The sequence below is a fragment of the Bactrocera dorsalis genome, chromosome 3 (assembly GCF_023373825.1).
Source record: "Bactrocera dorsalis isolate Fly_Bdor chromosome 3, ASM2337382v1, whole genome shotgun sequence".
NCBI lineage: Eukaryota > Metazoa > Arthropoda > Insecta > Diptera > Tephritidae > Bactrocera > Bactrocera dorsalis.
Genome location: NC_064305.1, coordinates 85132673 through 85155993, shown reverse-complemented (window position 1 = coordinate 85155993; position 23321 = coordinate 85132673). Strand labels below are relative to the sequence as shown.

The following is a 23321-nucleotide window of genomic DNA, read 5'->3' as shown; positions in this document are numbered from 1 at the left end:
AATTAATTTTCTTAATTATATTTTTTTATAAATGAATGTTTTTTCAAATTAATATTTTTGATAGTTATGTATTTTAATTGAGTAATATTTTTAATTAATTTTTAATTATTCCTTAAAAAAAATGAAAGCGAAAACAAGTAAGAAAAATTAAAAAATTAACTAATTTTAATTCAACGTTATTTAATTTCAAGATTATTTTCTTACTTCTTTTTAAAAATTATTAATTTTTTTTAATTACAATTTTTATAATTAAATTTTTTTAATTAATATTTCTTTTAATTAAGTATTTTTTTAATTATATATTTAATTATAAGTTAGAAGGGTTAAATTCTTTCTATTAAAAAAATTAATGAATTTAAATTAAGCTTTATTTCAAGATTATTATTTTTTTATTTTTTAATTAGTTAATTGATTTGTCATAATTATTATCTTTATAATTTTATTTTGTAATTCTTATTTAGACAAAATTTTGCTATTTTGGTTAATTTTTTCAAGGTTTTTTAAATCGTTTTTTTTAAATACTTTTTTATTTGTTTTTTTTTGTCATATTTCTTCATTTAATTTTTATGTAAATATGTATGTATGTATGTCTTTAAATTATGTACATATATTTATTAATTATATTTTTGAATTAAGTCTTACTTTAAAATTTATCGTAAATATGTATCTGTGTAGGTAAAGTTAAACCAAGAAGGGCTGATCCATTTTTATTCAATTAATAATTCATAATTGTTATTAATTTTTTTTAATTTTAATTAATTAATTATTGTGTGATTATTTTACATTTGAAATTTAAATTTACTTAATTTTTTTCATTAAACAAATATTTACCATATATTTTAACACATTTTTGTATTTATTAAGAGAAAGGTTTAAAATTTTTATTATTATTAATTTATTAATATTTTTTAATTATGTTAGTTGAAAAATATGTAATATTTATGTAAGTATGAAATATTGCAGTATTTCTTAATAATTTTTATTTTGCAATAACAAATTTTCGCAAATTTCTGAATTAAATTTAATTTATTATATTTTTTTAAAAAATTTTGTTTATTTAAATTTAATTATTTTTTACACTTTAATTTATATATTTATTTAATTTAATTTTTTTATGATTTCATTCATATTATTTTTATATTGTAATATACAACTTGTATGATATTTTCAATACATTTAATATTTATTGAAAATATAAATTTTTTAATCAAAATTTGTATAATTTTTTTGAATAATTTTAATTAAATACGACTAATTTTTTTGGAAAATATTAACTTTTTATAGTTTTTTAACTTAACTTTAAATTGTAATTTTTTTTTATAATTATACATTTTTTTATTGTAACTATTTTTTTTTTGAAATATTAATTTTTTATAGCTTTTTAATTTAACTTTAAATTATCATTTTTGGTATAATTTTAAATTTTTTTTTTTGGAATTTTGTATGATTTTTATTTATAACTTTTTGTATTTTTTTAATTGTTTAAATAATTTTATTTCATATATTTTGATATTTTTTTTTATTTTATTTTTTTTTTATTTTATTTTTTTTATTTTTTTTAATTTTTTTTTTAATTTTTTTTCAATTTTTTTTTTTTAATTTTAATTTTTATATTATTGAATTCAATTTTGTATTACTATTTGTAATAATTTTTATTTTTTTTGGTAATTTCTGCTTATTTTATGATATTTTTCCCTCAGCATCCTGACAGATTTAATTTCGTTATTTGACCGCATGAAATCATGTTATGTTAATAGCTACAGGTGTAGCTACATTCATAAAACATAACTAAACGCAAACATAATTACACGCATACATATATATGTAGATATGCATGTACACACATATCTACACATAAAAGCACGCTGATTTGGCCAAGTGCCGTCAAAAAGTGTAACACACTTGGCGAAATATAGTATGTAAATAAGTTTTAATAATAAAGTTTATCGCTTTTGTTCTCACTTTGCGTGCTTACAAAGCGGCTACACGCATACAAACACACACAAACGCTTATATTAATGCATATGGGAAGCTGCCGCGGCGCAGCTACATACATACATATATTTCTGCTACTCTTATTAATATCTTTAAAACTGTTAATGTTGTTGTTTTCGCTGTTGTATTTACTGTCGCCATTAATGTTGTTGTTATGCTTGTGGTTAAGAGCGTTTAATATCCGTACGAAAAACATTAACGTTTTCGATTAATGCCGATGCCGATGAGCATATTTACATGCACTTGGACACGCTTGCACACACACACACTCGCATAAATATATGTATGATATACACAGGGTAGTGGCGAAAAGTCACCCAATCCATCCATGCAACCGTCCTCTTCTTCTTACGAGCAGTCAGTCAACTACTCGCTGGTCCGTCTCGTCCGTCGAATGTCGAATGCGATTTTTTATCGACTGTGACGGTGTGCAAACACATAAAATTCCGCATTTAAATTCCCGACTGACAGACATGACGTGCCACAAAATGACGCATACATGCCTGGAACATAAGTGTGTGTGTGTGATTGGTTGCAAATGCAGAAATTTATGTTGCTTACATTATAGCGCTGAAGTTGCGCCTCCTTATCAGGTGAGTGCGCTGCGAAGACACAAATACATTCATATATACACATACATACACACATATACATTAGCGCATCCAACTGTTTTCTGGCCTCTGCTGGTGCTTATACCACCTATGTGTGTGTTGTTGTTGTTGCTGCCGTTGCGCAAGTCGCCAATCAAGCAACCCACCCGGCCGGCCAACCAACTCAAGTCAACTCAAGCGAAGTGAAAAAACGACCATAACAACAAAAATCGAAAACAAATCGCGACGACAGCCGAAACATTAAATGGCAAACATTAAAACGCTAAACACCGTTGAATGGTCGCATGCTCCACCTTGTTCCCCACAAGCACACAAACTCACACACAGACGTATGTACATACACATGGACACACGCATGGACGCGTTGCGGCAAGTCCTTTGGGCAGCTGGCGCACTCCGCCGCAGCTGGGCGACCAAACATGCACTGGCTGTTATTTACCACCAAGTGTTGTTGTTGTTGTTATTGACTTCGGTTTACAGCTTGGTCTTGGTCTAGCGCTGCTGCCTGCCTCCTCGAGTGCCACCCAACCCCCCATCACTGATACTCAGTCAGTTGATAGGCGCTGGACAGCCGTTGGCCGCGAGCACACCTGTGTACGCCGGCTTGTCTGTGTGTGTGTGTGTGTGTTGGTGGGCATGTGCGTGTGACTAATACGTGAGCGTAAAACGTAACCAAATGCCATTTTTGCGATATTAATGAAATAAATGCCCTGGCGCGCGTACCGTTGGTCTGACCCGCCTTCGGTCTCCAAACCCTCAGCGATGCATTATGGCGGCTGAAGCGCTAGCCAATATGCAGTTATGCACTTGTATGTATGTACTTAGGTACATGCGGGTAAATTCATTAGCAATATAATATTTCTAGGTTTCGATTTATTTGTTGCTGTTTTTGTTTTTTCTTTTCATAATTTGTTTAGTCGCCCTTTCTTGTCTTGTTCTTCTTCTTCTAGTTCTTGACTTGTTTTGCACATTTACACGTGTCTGTGTGTAAGCACATGTAACTTTGCGAACATTGTTGTTGTTGTTTTTTATTATAACATACAGCACAGTAAGTAATTGTATGTAGTTGTTGTTATTATTATATTGTGCTTGCTGTTGTTGCAGTCATAGTGCTTGTTGACGTTGTCGTTGGCTTTTGCAGTGTAAACACAAACAAATTAAATGCATTCTTCAAAATTGCTGTTACATACATACACATGCACTGATATATTTATGAAAATGCATATTTATGCATGTATGTGTATGCATGTGTATATTTGTAAGCACGTGAAAATTGTAATGCGAAAAAGTGCATAACAAACATAGACAAAAGCGAAGTGCAGACAAAAATAGAAAAGTGCTAAGATATTAAATAAACACACATATATACATACATTAGTACTTAAGTACATACATACGTACATGTATTAAAATTGTAATGAAATATTTTTATTTTGCTTTTGGCTGCTATGACTTGCTTTGTTGCTGTCTGCAGTGTCAAGTTAAATGTTTTCTTGTCGTTTTACAATTGAATGGAAGGTGGGCTTAAGTTTGGTGGAAACAGCATGTACAGTAATGTGCAAAATAAAGGCAACCATGAGTAGTTTAGTGAAATTTCTCTTAATTATAAGGATATACAAACTATTTGGTAGACGAATAAAATTAAAAAATCAAAAAAATTAATAAAAAAAAAATTAAAAAATAAATAAATTAAAAAAAAAATAATTAAAAAAAAAATAAAAAAAATTATAAAAAAAATAATAAAAAAAATAATAAAAAAAATAAATAAAAAAACAAATAAAAAAATTTAAATTATGTAAAAATAATTCCAAATAAACATTAGTTAAAACATTCAAAAAAAAAGTAAAAAAAAAATAGAAAACAATTAAAAAATAAAATTTTATATAAAAATAACTTAAAAAAAACTAGTTAAAAAAATAAACAAATTAAAAAAAAACTAAAATATAAAATAAAATTGTATGTAAAAATAATTCAAAAAATTCATTACAAAAACTACAATGATTGTTTAAAAAGAAATATATACATAAAAAAGGTTAAAAAAGAAAGAAAACAATTAAAAAATAAAATTTTATATAAAAATAATTTAAAAAAAATAAACAAATTTAAATAAAATGAAAAATTAAAAATAATTAAAAAAAAATAAGAATAGTTAAAAAAAAATAAAATATAAAATAAAATTGTATGTAAAAATTGTTCAAAAAATTCATTACAAAAACTACAATGATTGTTTAAAAAAAATATATATAAAAATTAATAAAAGAACTAAAAAAAATTTAATAAAATAAAAAAAATTAATAAAAGAACTAAAAAAGTAAAATAAAAAGAATTAAAATACAAATTCGTAAAACATAAAAAAAGAAACAATAAAAAATATTTCTAAATTCAAACAAAATGTGAAAATTATAGAAAAAATTAAGAAACAAAAACATAAAAAATAATCAATAATAAATAAGAAAAAAATAACAAAAAAAGATATATATGTACATATATATTTATAAAAATATTTAAAAAGTTAAAAAAATTAGAAAAAAATAAATTTTTAAAAAGGAAAAAAAAATAAAATAAAAAATAATACTAATTTATGTTAATGCTCTGAAATATTAAATAAAAAACCAACACACAAAAAAATTTTAACTTCCAACAAAAATATTGCTAAAATTTCGCACACTGCTGTACATATAATTATTTTTTGCTCTATTCTAACGCCCCTGCTGGCGTGAGTGCATTGACTAAATGACGGAAACCTAAACCTGCTCAGTGGCCGTGTGCAGCGGACGCACTTGTAGGCTTTCATTTACGATGTGCGATATTGTTTTTGTTTTTTTTTTTTTGGTTTGAAGAAACTATGAATGTCGCGTCGCCGGTGAAAAATAATATTTTAATATTACTTGTATATTTATAAATGCATATGCATGCACATACATACATATATTGCTAGTTGTATGGTCTTATGTGCGCTTATATTGCGGAGACAAGCTATAAAATATGGCAGCAAAATTTATATATTGAAGGAGGAACTGACGAGACTGTAAGACATTATTAAATTAGTTGAGTGAGGTTGTTGCTTGTGCTTGAGACATGTGTTGGCAAAGTGTACTTACATAAATGTGCGCTTGTAAGTTGAATAGGTATTTTTTAATTGAATTAATTTTATTTATGTGACAAAATGCATTCAATATAGTGAGAAATAAGTAATTACGTAAGAAAATAGTATTAAAAATAAATTAATTAAATTTGAAAATAATGTAAAGGTTATGTTCGGCTGAATACATCCCTGTATACACCTCAGCCACATCCTTGCTCTATGGCACATACTACATGTGAACATAAACATAGATTACAGCCCTACACATATTAACAGAATACAAATATGTTCGAAATAAAATTTTTCATTTCACTTTTTTCGGTTTTGACATGACAACTTAATGGATTTTAATCTGTCACAAGTTCAGTGACGGCAACTTGACGTTATTGTGACGCCTTGAAAGCAAGGAGCACAACGCCGCGTTAGTGACTAAGTATATGGAACCCGCCACATCCGTCAAACTAGTAAATAGAAAATCAAAAAGACACCCAACTACTTGCGCCAATATGTATGTAGATAGTTGATGCTGGAGACGTTAGGGAGCAGTCAATCCGACATACTTTCACAGCCATTGAAAAGTGTGACGTGGAAAATTCGCTCCGCCGATTGCCATACGAAACTGAAGATACACAACAACAGCAACAATAAGAAATCCTTTACAAATGCGGGAGGGTGCTAAGCAGTTCGAGTAGCGCGAAGCGAGTGGGGGAGCGTGGAGCGGCTAAATGAGTGCCAGACAGTCAGTCGGAATGCCGTGACTAGAAGAAAGATCGGCAGCCTGCTGTTGTTGCTGGCGCATAGCCGTACAATTTGCGTTGATTGATTATGAGCGCGAGAATTCACAGGAAAATTTCACTAAAATAACAAACAAGCGCGATACACGCATACACACACACACAAGCACCAAGTCAGGCTGGATGTGTCTGTTGCACACTGTATCGCATGAAACAAAATCAATTTGATATTTTCAGAAAATAGAAATAATTAAAGGAAAATCATCAACGCTGCCGTGTGTGGTTTTTAATTGAAATATGTCAATCACTGGTTGAGAGTGGAAGCGTCTAAACTTTTTTCGTATGCTTAGCAGTATATTTTATGTAATTGCATGGGTGATATTGCGGTCAGCAGATGAAGTAATTATATTTTTTGAATTGAATTTGAAATAAGTGAGACATTTCTTTTTTTTTTGATTTGACATTGAAAATAATTTTTTCATGCTAATAATTAAATAAAAAAACTATTTAAAAAAAATTAAAAAAAATATTTAAAAAAAACTAAATTAAAAAATTAATTAAAATAAAAATATCGGTCTATTTTGCCTATTGGTGTAAATTAGCTAACCAAACAAAAAATATTACATTTTTTTTTAGAAAATTTGGGGATATTTTATGCTAACAGGAACTCTTAATTATGAATCAATAAGATCCTCGTAAATAGACAAGGCGCTTTGAGATTTCCACAACTTTGTTGAGGAGCCTAAAATCATGTCCAGCCAAATCGACAGTTTCGCTTAAGCCTATTTCTAGCGAAAGTGGGACAGTGGAATAGAAGTGTCCAACTCGCCTTCCTCCAAACAAACTCATCAAATTGACTTAGTATGTTATTAAAAACATTTTTTTTCATTATTTCTGTTGTTATTATTATATTATTTTTGTTGTTATTATTATATTATTTTTTTATGATTGGTTTATACTTTTTATTATTATTCTAACCTTTTTTTAATTATTTTTCTCTTTCGTGATTGTTTTTTATATTATTTTTATTTTTTTAGAAATAAAATAACAAATTTTCATTCATCTTTTTGATTAATAGAAAGTTATGTTATTGCATTTTCCAATATTTTTTTTAATTATTTGGTTAAAAAAAATTAAAAAAGACAACTATGAGGAAGCAAATTTAATTTTTATTTATTTAAAAGGTAATTGCATATTTTTAATTTTAACGCATTTTCAATTTTTTATAAATAAATTTCTATAAACATTTTTTTACAATATTTTTTTTTTTGTATTGTTATTTTATTTATTTCATTTTTATTATTATTTATTAATAATTGTTATAAATCTTCCACTAGAGTTTAAATTATTTGTTTAATAAATAAAATATTATTTTACTTTTGAATTTTCAATTTTATTTCAAATTTTCGAATATTTTGTATTTTTCAATTTTTTATGTTTTGTTTTTATTTTTAACCTTATAATTAATTTTGACTAATTTTTGAATTTAAAGATTTCGTTTTATTTTTTTTTTTTTAATTTTATCCAATTATAAATCAAGTTTTCATTTTAATTAACTAAAATCTTATTTTATTTTGAATTTTGGAGTTTTTTGTATTTTTAAATTTTAGTTTTTCGTATTTTGGATTTTTGTTAAATATTTTTTTAATTAATGTACAAATTTTACAAATATAAATAAGTTTTTATTTAAAAATATTAAGTTAAGTTTAAAAGTTTTTATATTTTTTTAATTTTTTTTTTTTATTTTTTATACCCATAATTGCATAAAATTCATTTCTTTCTACGAATTTGTTAATATTTTTTAACTTTTTGGATTTTATTTGTAATTATTTTCAATAAAAAACGAAAATTTAATTTTTCAAATTGTTTAATTTATTTCTTATGTTTTTATTTATTTTTTTTATTTTATTTTTATTTTTTTATTTATTTATTTTTTTTTTAATTTATTTTATTTTTTCTTTATTTTATTTCTTATATTTTTTATGTTTTCACGAATTTTTAGTATTTCTAAATTTTTGACGTTTCTTTTCAACAATATTCTCATAATTGAATCAATTTTTGATCTTATATTTTAACTTTTTTCTTATATTTTATTTTAATGCGTTTTCAAATTTTTTAGAATTATATTTTTTTAATTTTATTCAATTATGTGTTCATTTCTGATTTCCAAAAAAGTATTCCTAAATATATTTAAATATTACTGATTTCTGGTACATCATTTGTGAGCTCATATGGGATCAGATTACTATGCTACGAATGGATCGCAAACCTCATTTGCATAAAATTGTATGCATACATCCCTTATATTTGATATTTTAATTTATATTTTGTGCATAATTTCAATTTTTCTAATCAATACTTCTTTTTAAATATTTTTTTGTTAATTTTCCATTGTTTGCTAAAATCAATAGCGCCTAATTAACATAACTTATAATACATTGTAATAACGTAAACCAGATTAATATCGAACGAATATGTAATCAGTACTCACCTCTCTTTTGCATGAATGAAAATAAGTCATCCAGAAATTCTTTTCTTTTCGGATCATCGTTGATCTCGTAAAGCTGCAAATAGAAAAAGAAACAGAAAGAAAAGCAGTGAATTATAAATGACTTGTATTGTGCAAGGACAGATTATAAAAAGGCTGTAAAAAATGTAGCAATCAACAAAAGCAAATGAAGACAAGGCAAAAACAAGCGTTAAATATCATCTTGACCGCAAAGGTCAAAATTAGCACATCAAGAGGGGGCACAGCACAATGAACCCTATTTGGCACCGCAAAATACCGCAGAGGCGCACACTCACCGCCAATGTAACACCTTAACGAGCCGTTAGAATATCATAGGTGTGTGTATATCTTTATAAAACAGGCTTATATTCTTAAATATGTGCATAAAAAGGTGCCTCAAGCGCGCAGGGGGTACAAATGTTGCTTGCTACCCCTATTTGATCGCGCCACAAGTTGCAAGTAATCACCTAAAACAACAATAACAACAATGTTCACGCCTTTTTTGGCTTGTGCTGTCAGCCAGCAAACTCGACAAGCGAATTTTCATTAAAAAAATGTTTATGCCAGAATCCCTTGTCTCGTGCACCTAAACAGCCGCCACACCTGAGGTGTTGCTTACAACCGACCAGCCAGCCACTCCGTCAACCCCAATAGCAACAAAAACAAGAAAATATGAAAGTAAATGTGGTGATAATGTGCAACGAGTGGAAAAAGGTTCCAACAACAATACTATTAAACAAGAACAACAATGTGAAAGCGCACGTGACCTTCCTTATCTCGAATCCAATTGCGCTTGTGTGTTCTTCGCCGCTCATATAAACTCCCCTGTATATCCTAAGCATCCCTGCAGGAGCGCAAGCCTTGGTAACGGATTGGACAACTTTTTTTTTTTGATATTTTCCGCCATAATAGGCAAGCGCCCCTCACCTATGTATGTGTTAGCCTTTCATTCATTGTTTTTTTTTTTCAATTTTTTTCCTTTGTTTAACGTTTCCAATGTCCTTTGGGGTAGCCGGCACACCTATCTCCTTTTCATATATGTGTGTATATTTGTAGTCTATGATTGCCCAATATTGTGATAGAATTTGAAGTGGCAGAAAAAAATGTGCGAACACACAAAAGTTTGTTGATTGCTGCACACAAGCGTTTGTTGTTGCATTGTTTGTATGTTTTGTTATATTTCATAGATGTGCCGGAGCATATCGTGTGTTGGAGGGGTCCAATATACTTTGTATAGACATGTAATAGCTACCGAAATGTCGGCATTCAAGTAGTAATAATCTTGTAATCATTATTAGCTTGACATTTTTTGGGGCAAAAGAGGCGTTATAAATTACAAGCGCCTAATTAGTGAGAAGAGCTAAAGAGTGTTAGAGGAAACCCAGAGTAATGACTGTTGGAGTATAAGTGTAAGAATCGAGGGGACAAAATAGAATTTCGAAAGTTTGAAAGGGGTTGATAAATTTAAAGAGTAAAATAAAGGTATTACCTAACGGCATATAGGAATTAGGAAATAAGATAAAAAAAGAAGTGATTAACGTTTTGAAATATATTTTTTTGGATATAAAGACTTCTGCATTAAAAAAACAAGAAACTTCTACATATCGTCACTTAAAATGCAAAATAGCATAACATCACTTTTAATAAGTTTACAGGCGAAGTAAAAACGATATAATAGAAGTCATTAATATTGAAACAAAATAAAGTTTTTTTTTCGAAGAAATCATATGGTATATGGCCTTGCCAAAAGCCGGCGGCAGCTAAATTGAATAGCTAATAACTAGAGATATTTCTTTGTATATTTATCAGTGGAAGTTTGCCGACGGTGCTACGTATGTATACTATATTTGCCAGCAAGCAATAAAATATTGCGCAATAAGTTTAGAAAAAAATTATAATTATGTACATATGTATATACAATTATATTTTATTATTATAAAATATATTTTAAAAAAATATTGCGCAATATTTTAAATAAAATGTTCAAAAAAGTGTATAATTATATAAGATAATTATAATTATATTTTAGTATAATATTTAACATTTTTTGAAAATTTATTGTGCAATATTTTATTGCAGTGATATTTATGGTACAAAATATTGTACAAAAAAATTTAAAAACGAAATATATAATTACATACATATGTATGTAAATACATACAATTATATTTTACTATTATAATATACATATGTATATTAAAAAAAAAGATATTGCGCAATATTTTAAATAAAATATATATGCATATTTGCATTTGCAGTAATTTTTAGCTATCTTAGTGAGAGTAAGAAGAAATATAATTTCGGCCTCCATACATTTTTCGTTGATATTCTGTTATCCATATCCATTACCTTCATATTTTATTAACTAATACAGCATATGACCCTATAAATGAGACCATAGAAGCAGAAAGCGCAACATTTTTTTTATTTTTCAGGTTTTCGTGCAATTTAATTTACAAAACTCTTTCAGAAAAACATAGATTTGTACTTCTAACTTTCGAAACAATGAGTTTTGAAACATAAATAAGTTAATTTTCTGAAGAAAAATATCAATATAAACATTTATTTTATAATTATTTAATATTATTTTATGAAACTTAAAATTATTTATTTTATGAGCGATTTTAGTACATCCTAAGGCATATCTATACATACAATGGTGTGTAACTGTATTTTTGTGTTTTAATAATTCTTCTTCTAATAATCTAATAATTCCTTCTGCTTCGTTCTTCATCTTTTCATACACAGGTACTAGCACGCATACAGACACACCTTATGAAAAACAAGACTACCTACAAAGTTCAAGGACAGTAAGGTAAGTCAAGAATAGAAAAATTGTCGGAAGAGTAAAAGTCGAATGAATATTATTTTCAAACTGATAAAAATGTGAATAAACTTGATTTTTTTTTATAAATTTCTATACATATATGTTGTTATATTTTAAGACTTAATTTTCGTTTGGTAAAACTAGTAGTGAATTTTTAAACCTGAAATCGTGAATTTAAACCAAAATCGGCCAAAAGTCTAAATATTGCACTCAATGTTTAAGGCATCGATTTTGTAAAGCTAGTACTGAAGTTTTTAGACCTAAATAATTAAATCACCGAATTTAAGCCCAAAAATTAAAGGTTTACATGTTGCATTCCAGGGTTAAGGCATTGTTTGCCTGTGCTTTTCCATATACGAATGCCCAGCTTTGTTGCTTTCATGAAAAACAGTTACCTCTCAGCTTTGATTTGCTTGTTTTGTGAATCCGTTTTATTTACTTATTCCTTATAATTTGGATTAAAGTTACAATTTTACGAATTTGCATTTATATAAATTTTGCAAAATTTTATTTAAGTGGATTTTAATTTTAATTATAAAAATTCTTCGAAAAATTATTTTAATTACAATTATAAAAATTTTACAAAATAGATTTTAATTATGAAATCACAAAATTTTATTAAAAAATTTTACAATAATTTAATTATAATGATTAAAAAAAAAATATTTTAATTTTAATTTGGAAAATTAATCAAATTTTTATTTCAAAAATTTACTTTAATTTTAGTTATAAAATTTTTGCAAATTAATTATTATAATTATGAAAATTATTTTAATTATATTAATTATAATTATGAAATTTTTTAATTTTGATTTAAATTTGGAAAATTTCAATAATAAAAAAATTATAAAAATTTGATTACAAGAATTGTATAACATTTTATTGCTACAGAATTATTTTATTTAAAATTATAAAAAAATTTAATTAAAAAATTAAAATACTTGGTCCGCTATAAAATTTACCTCTTGTATTTGATCCTCTGAAATCAGCATTTTGTTGGGTTTCATAAACTTTGCTTTACACTGCTGAACACATACACAAACAAGCACGCTCTACTGCCGTTAGACGCTTGATAAATTGTTTTTTATAATTATTTTTTTCTAAATTTTCCTTTTAAAATTATTTTTCACAAAATTGTTTTTCTTTTTTTTTTATATATTCGCAAAATTGTTTTATTCTTGGTTTATAAACTTTTTAATTTTTGTGTACTAATAGTTTGTCACTTTGAAACACTCACATTTACTATAATTAAATTATTTATTTTTAATGTCAATTAACACTGCACAAAAGTTATTTGAAAATTCTGTCTATTAATCACTTGAATTTACAAGATTTGTCTTAATTTTCTATAAATGTACTTATCATTTAATATTATGAACACATCAACACACACACCAATAAAAACCGAGGAAGCCACAACGCACGAAGTGATCGCCTCGATTTCCACTTTCCGACTGTCCGTGCTACCGTGTAAAATCTATCAAATCGAATTAAAGCGACAAATTGATGAGTTTTGATATAGACACGAAATCACCCGAGTGATTGCGATGACGATGCTGCGATATCAAAGGTCGTCAATCAACTGAATGCACTGCAAGATGCACATTATAAAATAACAATCATAAACGCACACAGCCACGCACACCAGCAGGCAGAAGACAAACACAATGACGGCAATAAATCCACATACACACACACACACGTACGAAAAGGAGATGCAAAGAAGGCAGGCAAGCAGGCAGATCGATAGAGCGCGCAGACCATTCATCCAAATATCTAAGTGAGGGACATCAAACGCCGAAAAGGTTGAATGGATGCACAAACAAACACACACATGCATATTTATGCTTATATAAAAATATATAGAAACGGTAAAGAGCGACACTTCTGGAAAATGACCTGATAATGCGGCATGCATAAGCAATAAAAATGAAGGAAGGCCAGCAGCGCACAGCCCACGGCAAAGGCGGCCACCGCAATGCAGCCGCAGCTGACGTACGCAGCGACTGCGACAGCGACGCCAAAGATGCCGAAGAAATCAAGCAATGAAGGAAACCTGTTTGCATCACAAGCAATTGCGTGCGTGTGTATATGTGCGTGATGACCGCGGGAGAGGCGCAGACACACAGTGAGAGCTGCGACCGCTGCTGCTCTTCAATTCGAATTATTCGATTTTAATTGTGCGAACGAGTGCATACATGTACATATGTATATGTGTGTTTGTGTGTTATTAGTTTATTTGTGGGTAAACGAGCAGCATGTGAGCCAATTCGTGCGATGATACAATATAAGGGTAATAAAATCGAGCGATAGACCAATCAAAATGCGCTGCGATAGAGAGTAGCTCACATACATACATACATATTTATATATCCATACACATATTTGTATATATAAAACTAAATTTGTGTGGCATATAAAGACCGTTGCGGACCATCTTACAGACAATCTTAGGCCCCGTTTGATTTGATTCTTCAGCTACCTAGCCGAAGTAGCACGGCAAGCTGGCGTGTGTGAGTGAGACAGCGCTAAATAAACGATCGGCTGACAATCTCTAAATAGATATGATCTCTAAATACAAATATGCCTGTATAAATGCATATGTATGTACATATTTATATAAAACACACATACACATAACAAATACACACATTTATTCTAAGCTGCTGTTCAAATTAATATTCTAATTCCTGGAAGTGGCAATCATAGTCGACAAGACAATACTGTCTTCTAGGCGGAAACAAAATTACTCCTACACACACACATGCAGCACGCAAATACATGCCGTTACACAAAATGTTAATTTCTATGCACTTTATGACCATTGCCTCACTACGTACTCACATAAACACTTATACTAACAACACACACACATGTTTTTTCTGTATATTTGGGTTTTAGCACAACAACCTAAGGGTCCGACAATCTCAGCTTAGCACAACTCAACTTGAGATTAATTTATTGCTGACCCAAGGCACCAAACCCCGCAAAGGACGCGTCAAGACAATGTGCAATGCCAGGCTACTTGGCCCAAGCAAACAATGCACTACCAAAAATATCAATTTCATTGCAATTGCAATAACAATAACCTATAAATATGTATATACCATATCTTACATATATTAAAATCTGCTTATTTATACAAATGTATGTATGTATGTATGTCTACATCTAAGTAACAACTCACACTCACTTCGCTGCGTATGCCTTCAAGGCTTCAAAAATGCATTGCGCTGCCTTATTCTTGTTGCATATTATGCACACATAAATACATACAGACATTTAGGTATATGCATATAATTATAACTAACTAACGAACTAAGTCCTACAATGCCACTCGTCACCACTAATCTCTGATTTCACAGTTTTTTTCCATTCGCCTTATTTTTGCCATATTCATTGTAGGTCCTTCTTCATTTCCTTTGCTCGACTATTGTTTGGCAACCTTTAAATTCATATTTTCGACGCCGAAATTGTTGTCTGTAAAAATAATCACTATATTTTGTTGTTGTTGTAATGTTGTTAGTATGTCTTTTGGCGAGCGATTTAACTAGTTTGTACTATATGGTAGCCAGAAAGGACAAAAGCATACACACACTCTTAAATATCTAGTATAAATAGGGGTTCTAAATTGATTTTCGCCTTTTGTTTTCATTCCATGAATATTTTATAAAACGAAATGAAACTTTTTTCTTACAATAATAGTCAAGAATAAACAAAATAGAAAACAATTTAGACAGGCCTTGTTAGAAGCAGCGACTAGCCAACAGTCATACCGAGAGAAATAAAGTACTATGACCACACATTGGTGGACTATATTTCAGTGCCTTGCATGAAGTTGATATGAAACAAGTAAGGAAGGGCTAAGTTCAGGCGTAACCGCACATTTCATACGCTTGCAACTTGCAAGGATTAAAGCCAGGGAAATATATTAAGATGTAAAGCGTCAATCAGAGTATCGGAATAAAAGCATATTTATATATACATTTACTATATATAACTCATACACCGACCGATAAATGCGACATAAGGTTAGTTAGAAAAACGAAAATCGTTATATGCAGTATATAGGAGTTACCCTAAATCGAACCGATTTTATCTATTAACTATCGTATTATCATGCCACATACTAAAAGAATATTCCCTGGGATTTATTAAGGTACCTCACATACAATCACCACTCAAATGAAGCAAGGTCGGTCAGACGGATGTTCAAAAATCCTGATAATAGTTATATGGGGGTAGTTCAGGTTTTCACTCAATTGTATATATTTTAGGCACAGAGATATACTTTTATGAGTAAAATATGCCCTTTCATTTTTATTGTGATAACTCAAATATTGGTCGATATATCCAACATAAAGTCACCTAGAAGTTGGAAAGTCTTTATATTAGATATATGGAGGCTCAGGGAAGTATTGACGCGATTCAACCAATTTTTGATACACAAAGTTACTATTGTCAGGAAAGGATTCTCTTTGAGTTTCAATTGTATATCTTAAACATTGACCGATTTTTTCGGTAAAAAGTCAACTTATATCTATATTCGGTACCTATCGACTGGAACAATTTTTGTTGAATTTGGATAATTTTTGGTCATAAAGTGGCATACTTTAAAGGAATTATTCGTGCAAAATTTTATACCGTTATATTTATTGCTTCTTGATTTATGTACTCAGGAAGGTGAAAGAACCAAAAGGAATTTAAAATTGTGTTATATGGGAAGTAGGCGTGGTTGTGGATGTCTTCACACTGTAACATGCAAATGTCAAAAGAATGCCACTTCCCAAGTATGGTTGAAATCGGTCGAGCGGGTTTCGAGATATGAGTTTTCACCATGTTGAAATAGTTTTTTAGATCCATCAAAAGATCATTTTATTCTTTCACTATCTTTGATGAAGCTATAAGAAACTTTAGCAATATCAAAGCTGCTTAGATATCTGTATATATTCCTTTTTGTGAGCACATTCCTTATCAAAACAAGAAGGTTTCTATATTATCTGTGATCTCCGCTTGGAAGACACTGCAGTAGTCTGGTAGTGAGAAGACGATTCTGGGGTTTAAGTTTACAGAAAAGAAGCACCTCCCACTCGTTTATGTGGTTTGGAACTATACGTATAGTTAGTAATTCCTGTATCCCTGTCCACCTTACCCCTTTCCCACGCTTCTCTGTAAGGTAAAGCAATATTGTGGATTGGAGACCCCATTTAAATTAAATTTTCCGTGGTGGTTTTGGTTTGGGTATAAACGGGAACTTAATAAGTATCCTATAGTGCCTCTTAATAACGACTTTTAATAGGAAGGATACACTCAGGATCACCCATATATATATACATACATATGTATGTGCTTATGTTCTATATTTACGGCCAGCGCTGACTTAAAATAATTTTCTTTTAATTTATATATTGAAACCGACAGTACATATGCAACTATAGTCAAGTAACTGACTGCTTTAACACATTGCCTCAACTCGAATTTCAAAAAATATGATTCTGAAGTGGCCGCAACTAATTAATTAGTTTCCGAAATTTATCTGAATCTGCACTTCATGTAGATATCCTATAAAAATATTGAAATATTACATAACGGGTGATTTTTTTGAGGTTAGGATTTTCATGCATTAGTATTTGACAGATCACGTGGGATTTCAGACATGGTGTCAAAGAGAAAGATGCTCAGTATGCTTTGACATTTCATCATGAATAGACTTACTAACGAGCAACGCTTGCAAATCATTGAATTTTATAACCAAAATCAGTGTTCGGTTCGAAATGTGTTTCGCGCTTTAATTTTGTTCAGCGATGAGGCTCATTTCTGGTTGAATGGCTACGTAAATAAGCAAAATTGCCGCATTTGGGGTGAAGAGCAACCAGAAGCCGTTCAAGAACTGCCCATGCATCCCGAAAAATGCACTGTTTGGTGTGGTTTGTACGCTGGTGGAATCATTGGACCGTATTTTTTCAAAGATGCTGTTGGACGCAACGTTACGGTGAATGGCGATCGCTATCGTTCGATGCTAACAAACTTTTTGTTGCCAAAAATGGAAGAACTGAACTTGGTTGACATGTGGTTTCAACAAGATGGCGCTACATGCCACACAGCTCGCGATTCTATGGCCATTTTGAGGGAAAACTTCGGACAACAATTCATCTCAAGAAATGGACCCGTAAGTTGGCCACCAAGATCATGCGATTTAACGCCTTTAGACTATTTTTTGTGGGGCTACGTCAAGTCTAAAGTCTACAGAAATAAGCCAGCAACTATTCCAGCTTTGGAAGACAACATTTCCGAAGAAATTCGGGCTATTCCGGCCGAAATGCTCGAAAAAGTTGCCCAAAATTGGACTTTCCGAATGGACCACCTAAGACGCAGCCGCGGTCAACATTTAAATGAAATTATCTTCAAAAAGTAAATGTCATGAACCAATCTAACGTTTCAAATAAAGAACCGATGAGATTTTGCAAATTTTATGCGTTTTTTTTTTTTAAAAAGTTATCAAGCTCTTAAAAAATCACCCTTTATAAAGTAATTTGTTTTTTTTTTTTGAGTTTATGTTTCTTATTAAGAATCGTAGTCGACATGTGTGATACATATGACAACACTTCACTCTGCAGTTTTTGAAATTTTATAAATTTTTCGACTTTCTAACGCCTTAGGTGGTCAGATAAGAGAAAGTAAATGTGGTACGAAAAATTTGCTCCACATTATGAGACCTACATATGTACATACATACATACATACATATTTCGAATAAAAAAAATTGGCTGTAGTTACAATTTCAAATAATTGGCAGCCACATGAGCGTAGTAAAAAAAATTTAAAAATTATATTTTTTTTTTATATTTTTAGTGCTAGAGGTAATATTATTAAAAATGAAAAATTGAAAAAATTATATTAAAAAAAAATACAAATAAAAAATATTTTAAATTTAATTTTCTCTCATGAGTCTTCGTCGTTTAAACGCTTATTAGTCATCCTCCACGCCAGCTCGTATAAGATTATGCGCTGTGGCATGCACTTTTGCATATATTAATATCCGCGCTACAGCAACACTAACAACAACATATATAAATGTGCAATAAACCGTCTGGATGTCAACATTCAAATATTTTTGGTTTTCAATTTTTTTCTTTTTGAAAATTTTCGCAGAATTTTCGCGCTCGCATCGCAAGCATAATTGAGATAATTGCCAGCGGTTACAAATTTTCGCAAACATTAATATTTTTATGTGTTCCGCACGGCAACGCACAGTCTGCTTGCAACAGCAATGCAAATGTCTATATGTACATATGTGGGTGTGTGTGAGTGTTGGAAAACAAATGACTTATCAATCAAACTATTTTTAAGCAAATTATTGTCGGCATTTCCTGCCTTTACCCCAAAAATGTTCGGCTGCCACTCAAAAAAGCGGCCCAGAAGTGTCGCTGGCATCACTTGCAGCAGCGAAATGTGCACAAATGCAATTGTATGCATGTACACATGTATGTAAGTATGTGTATGGGTGTATGAGTGCATTGCATTGGTGCTTAGTGTGCTCGCTTATAAATATCTATAACGAAATTGCCGCTGTCTGCCACATTGTCTGTTGTCCGCTTTGTTGTTTGTGGGCTCTACCGCTGTGCCTTTGCGCCTCTGTTGCTGCTGTTTGTGTCTGCTCACTGTTGCCGAACGCCGCACATTCACTTCATGTTGCCCGCCATATTTGCCACCATTTTTCGTATCGCAACAATTCGTTTTTTATATTTTTTGTTGTTGTTGCTTTTTTTGCAAAAACTTTTTTTGTTCGACTGCTGCTGCTGCTTCTTCAGCAATCGCGCCTTGGCGAGTTTTCCGCTTCAGCAGTCGCGGCATGTGTGTTTGTGTGCGCGAAAATGTGCTGCTGAAGAAGTGAGTTATTTTTGGTTGCCGCCTTCCTCAGGCGCGCACATATTTACCGCCAATAAGGGTGGGTATTTAGATTTTTTATTTCACTGTTTTTATTATTGGTGAGCGATAAGATAAAGGCATGCCGTTGCGGTTGCAGAAATGAGAAATATGTAGCAATGGATGGCAACAACAACAATTTATGGAATAACTCGAATATTGGTGGTATGTATTTTATAGTTATGTTCGGAATGTGCATATGATTACTTCTTAAGAAGTTTCAAAATCTTAATTGTTTAGTGAACTTTTCACAACTTTGGTTTCTTTATAAAGCCGAAATATATACATAATTGCTCAATTATGAAGCCGTTTTCTCAATCCATGATTGAAATTATCCTTAACCTAAAAATTTCATTCGAAGGTGACAACTATCTGACAATATTTAACAAACTATTGGTTAGTCGAAAAAGTCTTTTCGTATTTTGTCAATAGTTGTCGTTGCAGTCGTATATCTCCTCACATTGTTTCATACCATATAGTGACGGAAAGGTGAGCCTTATTTAACCAAGAAACGTTGAAAAAAGTTACAGCTGTTCAAAAATGAGTGAAAATAAAGAAGAAATTCGCTATATTTTGAAATTTTTATATAAAAAAGGATAGAATGCCTCGTAAGCCACCAATGAAATTTGTGAAGTTTACGGAAACGATGCTGTATCAGTTCGTGTAGCACAGCAATGGTTCGCATTTAAAAAAGGCTGGCTACAAAATGAAGCTCGATGTTTAGGTACCACAGGAATTGTCTGTGAACAATTTAATTGACCGAATCAACATCTGCGATTCTTAGGTGAAAGGAAATGAAATCGAACCATTTGTGAAGAGATCGTAACAGGAGACGAAAAGTGAATCAAAAACGACAATAATGAGTGATCCAAACGTGGTGAAGCTCAACAAATGGACGCAAAGCTTGGCTGGGAAGTTTTGATGCATCCACCATATAGCCCTGACCTTGCACCACCGAAATATTGAAATATTCATAATTTCTCGAAAGCATTGAACAGTTATGTAAACGAACGAAAAACGACTTTTTAAGTCCTGCGACAAAAAATCCGTTAAAAATATGATTAACCAATGAAAATTTCGCCAGCTCAAAGAATACACGCCAATAAAAACAAGTTTCTCTAAAAACTATCAAATTACAACATTAGTTTTCTCACAGCATTTAGTAAAATATTGATTCCAACTCAATGCACAGGATAATTTCATAGCAATTTTTTAGCCCAAAATCTTAGAGAAATCATAGGAAAACTTACAACCGGTTCAACTGCAGACAGCGATTTTCAAGTAGTTCTTTAATGTCCAGTATGCACACATTTATGCGACCAACAGCTGCTTGTTGATATTTACATATGTTTGTATGTATGCCTGTATGAAATTTCTCTTATCTTACGCGACACTAAAGGGATGCTGCACTGGGACCGGATATGCGCGCCGGGTGGTGTCAACATATGTTTCGCGCCTGGCAAAGGGCAACATCTCAAGTGGACATTTATTGAGAAATGATGCTTCAGAAGGATCGGCCTTATAGCAAAATCATGTTAAACGCACATTAATTACCGAATTTGAGTGTCGACGAAGAAGAAGATTCGGAGCTAATTTAGGTGGCAATAAATTGAGCGCACATTTTTCAGCGGCGCATTAATGATGGGAAATCAATCAGGTTTTGCAGCAGCCGCAGAGCGGAGAGCGTGAGGAGACCGTTCAATGAAATCTTCAAGCTGTCTGTGTTTCCACGTGGTGGAAAAATCAACGGTTGCGGAAAAGCGTACGAGTTTAAATAAAGTGTGCTGATTGCAAGCCACCCACACACACATACTTATAACACAAACGTACATACATACATACATACATAATATTGTAAATTGCATTTACCCACACGCTCAATTAAATTGCCTATTGATGAGTTGCTATTAATCACCAACGCATTTAATGTTTGCACCGAGCTTAATTAAGCAATCAATGTAGCGTGTGCTCATCCTCACAGCCACACATGCCCACCAACACCCACTTACACCCACATTTAGTCATTAGACTACAATTTGCGGCTTCGGTGTTGCAATTGTCATGCTCGGTTGTTATATCTAGCGTTAAGGAAGGGGGCCAATGCGGTTCGCCTCAAGCGTTGGTTGGGCTTTTAATTGAACGCCACTCAGCTAGCTTGCTCATGGGCGTGTGAGAACTTGAACAGATTTTTAACATTAAACTCCTATAAATAAGCGATCAGATGAGAGAGCGGACGCGAGATGGTGAATGTAGTTTCTGTGTAAGAGTGCATTACATGTCAAGCGGTGTACATTAAAGTGCGAAGTTAGCAAAGTTAATATAAATATCAAATCCCGTTTTTCGGAAATTTGAAAAAGCGATTTCGGGATTCGGAAATTTTTTATTAAACATTTTTATCTAAACGCTATGTATTCGGTTTTTAAGGAAATGGTATTTTTAAAGTTAGTTCTAGAGATCCCGAAAACAATATTTTGGGGTCCCGAAAATTTTTTGATATTTAAAGTATTTTCCAAAAGCTTCGTATTCTTTTTTCACAGAAAATATATTTCGGGATCCCGAAAATTTTTATTTAATTCTTTTTTAACTTTTTTTAGATATTAAGATTTTTTTCCAAAAGCTTTTTATTCTTTTTTCACAGATAATATACTTCGGGATCCCGATTACTTTTCAAATTTTATATCTAAACGTAACGCAAACGGGATCACGAAATTAATTACATGATTTCCAACACTCTTGTTAGTTTAGAATCCCGAATTACAACATTATCAATTTTTTAATCATATTAATTATGGCACAAAACGTGCAAACGGGATCCCGAAATTCTATATTCTGCTTGCTCACAAATTGGAATTTTTGACGTGTTTTGCACAGAGGAAGTGTTAAAAAAATTTCAGTTTACCAGGTAGTACTGGTACATAATACCCATGATTCAATCTACCTTGTATTACTGATACATAGCACCCATGATTCGGGATCCCGAATTACAGAGTAATCTCTTAATTTATTTTTTTTCTCGTACATATTAATTTATTATGGCGCAAAACATGCAATTTATGTTCGGGAACAAGCATACATTTAAAACGGGATCCCGAAATTCGATATTTTCAATTCGGGATCCCGAAATTGAGCAAACGCAAAACTATTAATTTGTTGTTGCTGTAAGAGGTTAATTTGTAGCTCACGGCATTGTCTTTTAGTTCACTCGTTTGTTAGTTCGTGCGATTACCGTTGCGCCCGAATGGTATATTTTATTTGCCATAAACACAAATTCGTTACACACAGCAACGACTAGTCATACATAAGTACATACATATTTACTAAGTACATATGTGTATATATCTTATATAGCATATATGACAGTGTAAGCCTACTCATATGAAATCTACATACTTTCTGGTCCTGCAGCAACATTCATCTCGTGCATTTTCGTATGCTTAACTCGCTTGTGCGATATATAGTATACTGCGTATACTGCGCCGCGATACGAGATCCAACCAGTTTGTGCCTACTCTTTTAGAATGTATAATATGTATTTGCATATGTCTGTATATTTGCGACCTCTGTATATTTTTACTCAGACTCATTTTAGTTAGCCGCTACTCGGTCTTAAGCTATTAGATACTATTTTATTTGG

The 23321-nt window shown here is 31.0% G+C and overlaps 1 protein-coding gene across 3 annotated transcripts in view; it reads right to left on the bottom strand.

The window, feature by feature from the left end:
- The window catches only part of LOC105227737 (protein dead ringer), an 81758-nt gene that overhangs the window by 20006 nt on the left and 38431 nt on the right, over window positions 1–23321 (bottom strand). For all 3 annotated transcript variants that reach the window (XM_019990857.3, XM_019990858.3, XM_011207230.4), the window contains exon 6: window positions 8917–8989. In XM_019990857.3, coding sequence (XP_019846416.2) covers window positions 8917–8989 — 73 coding nt within the window. The remainder of the gene's footprint in view (window positions 1–8916; window positions 8990–23321) is intronic.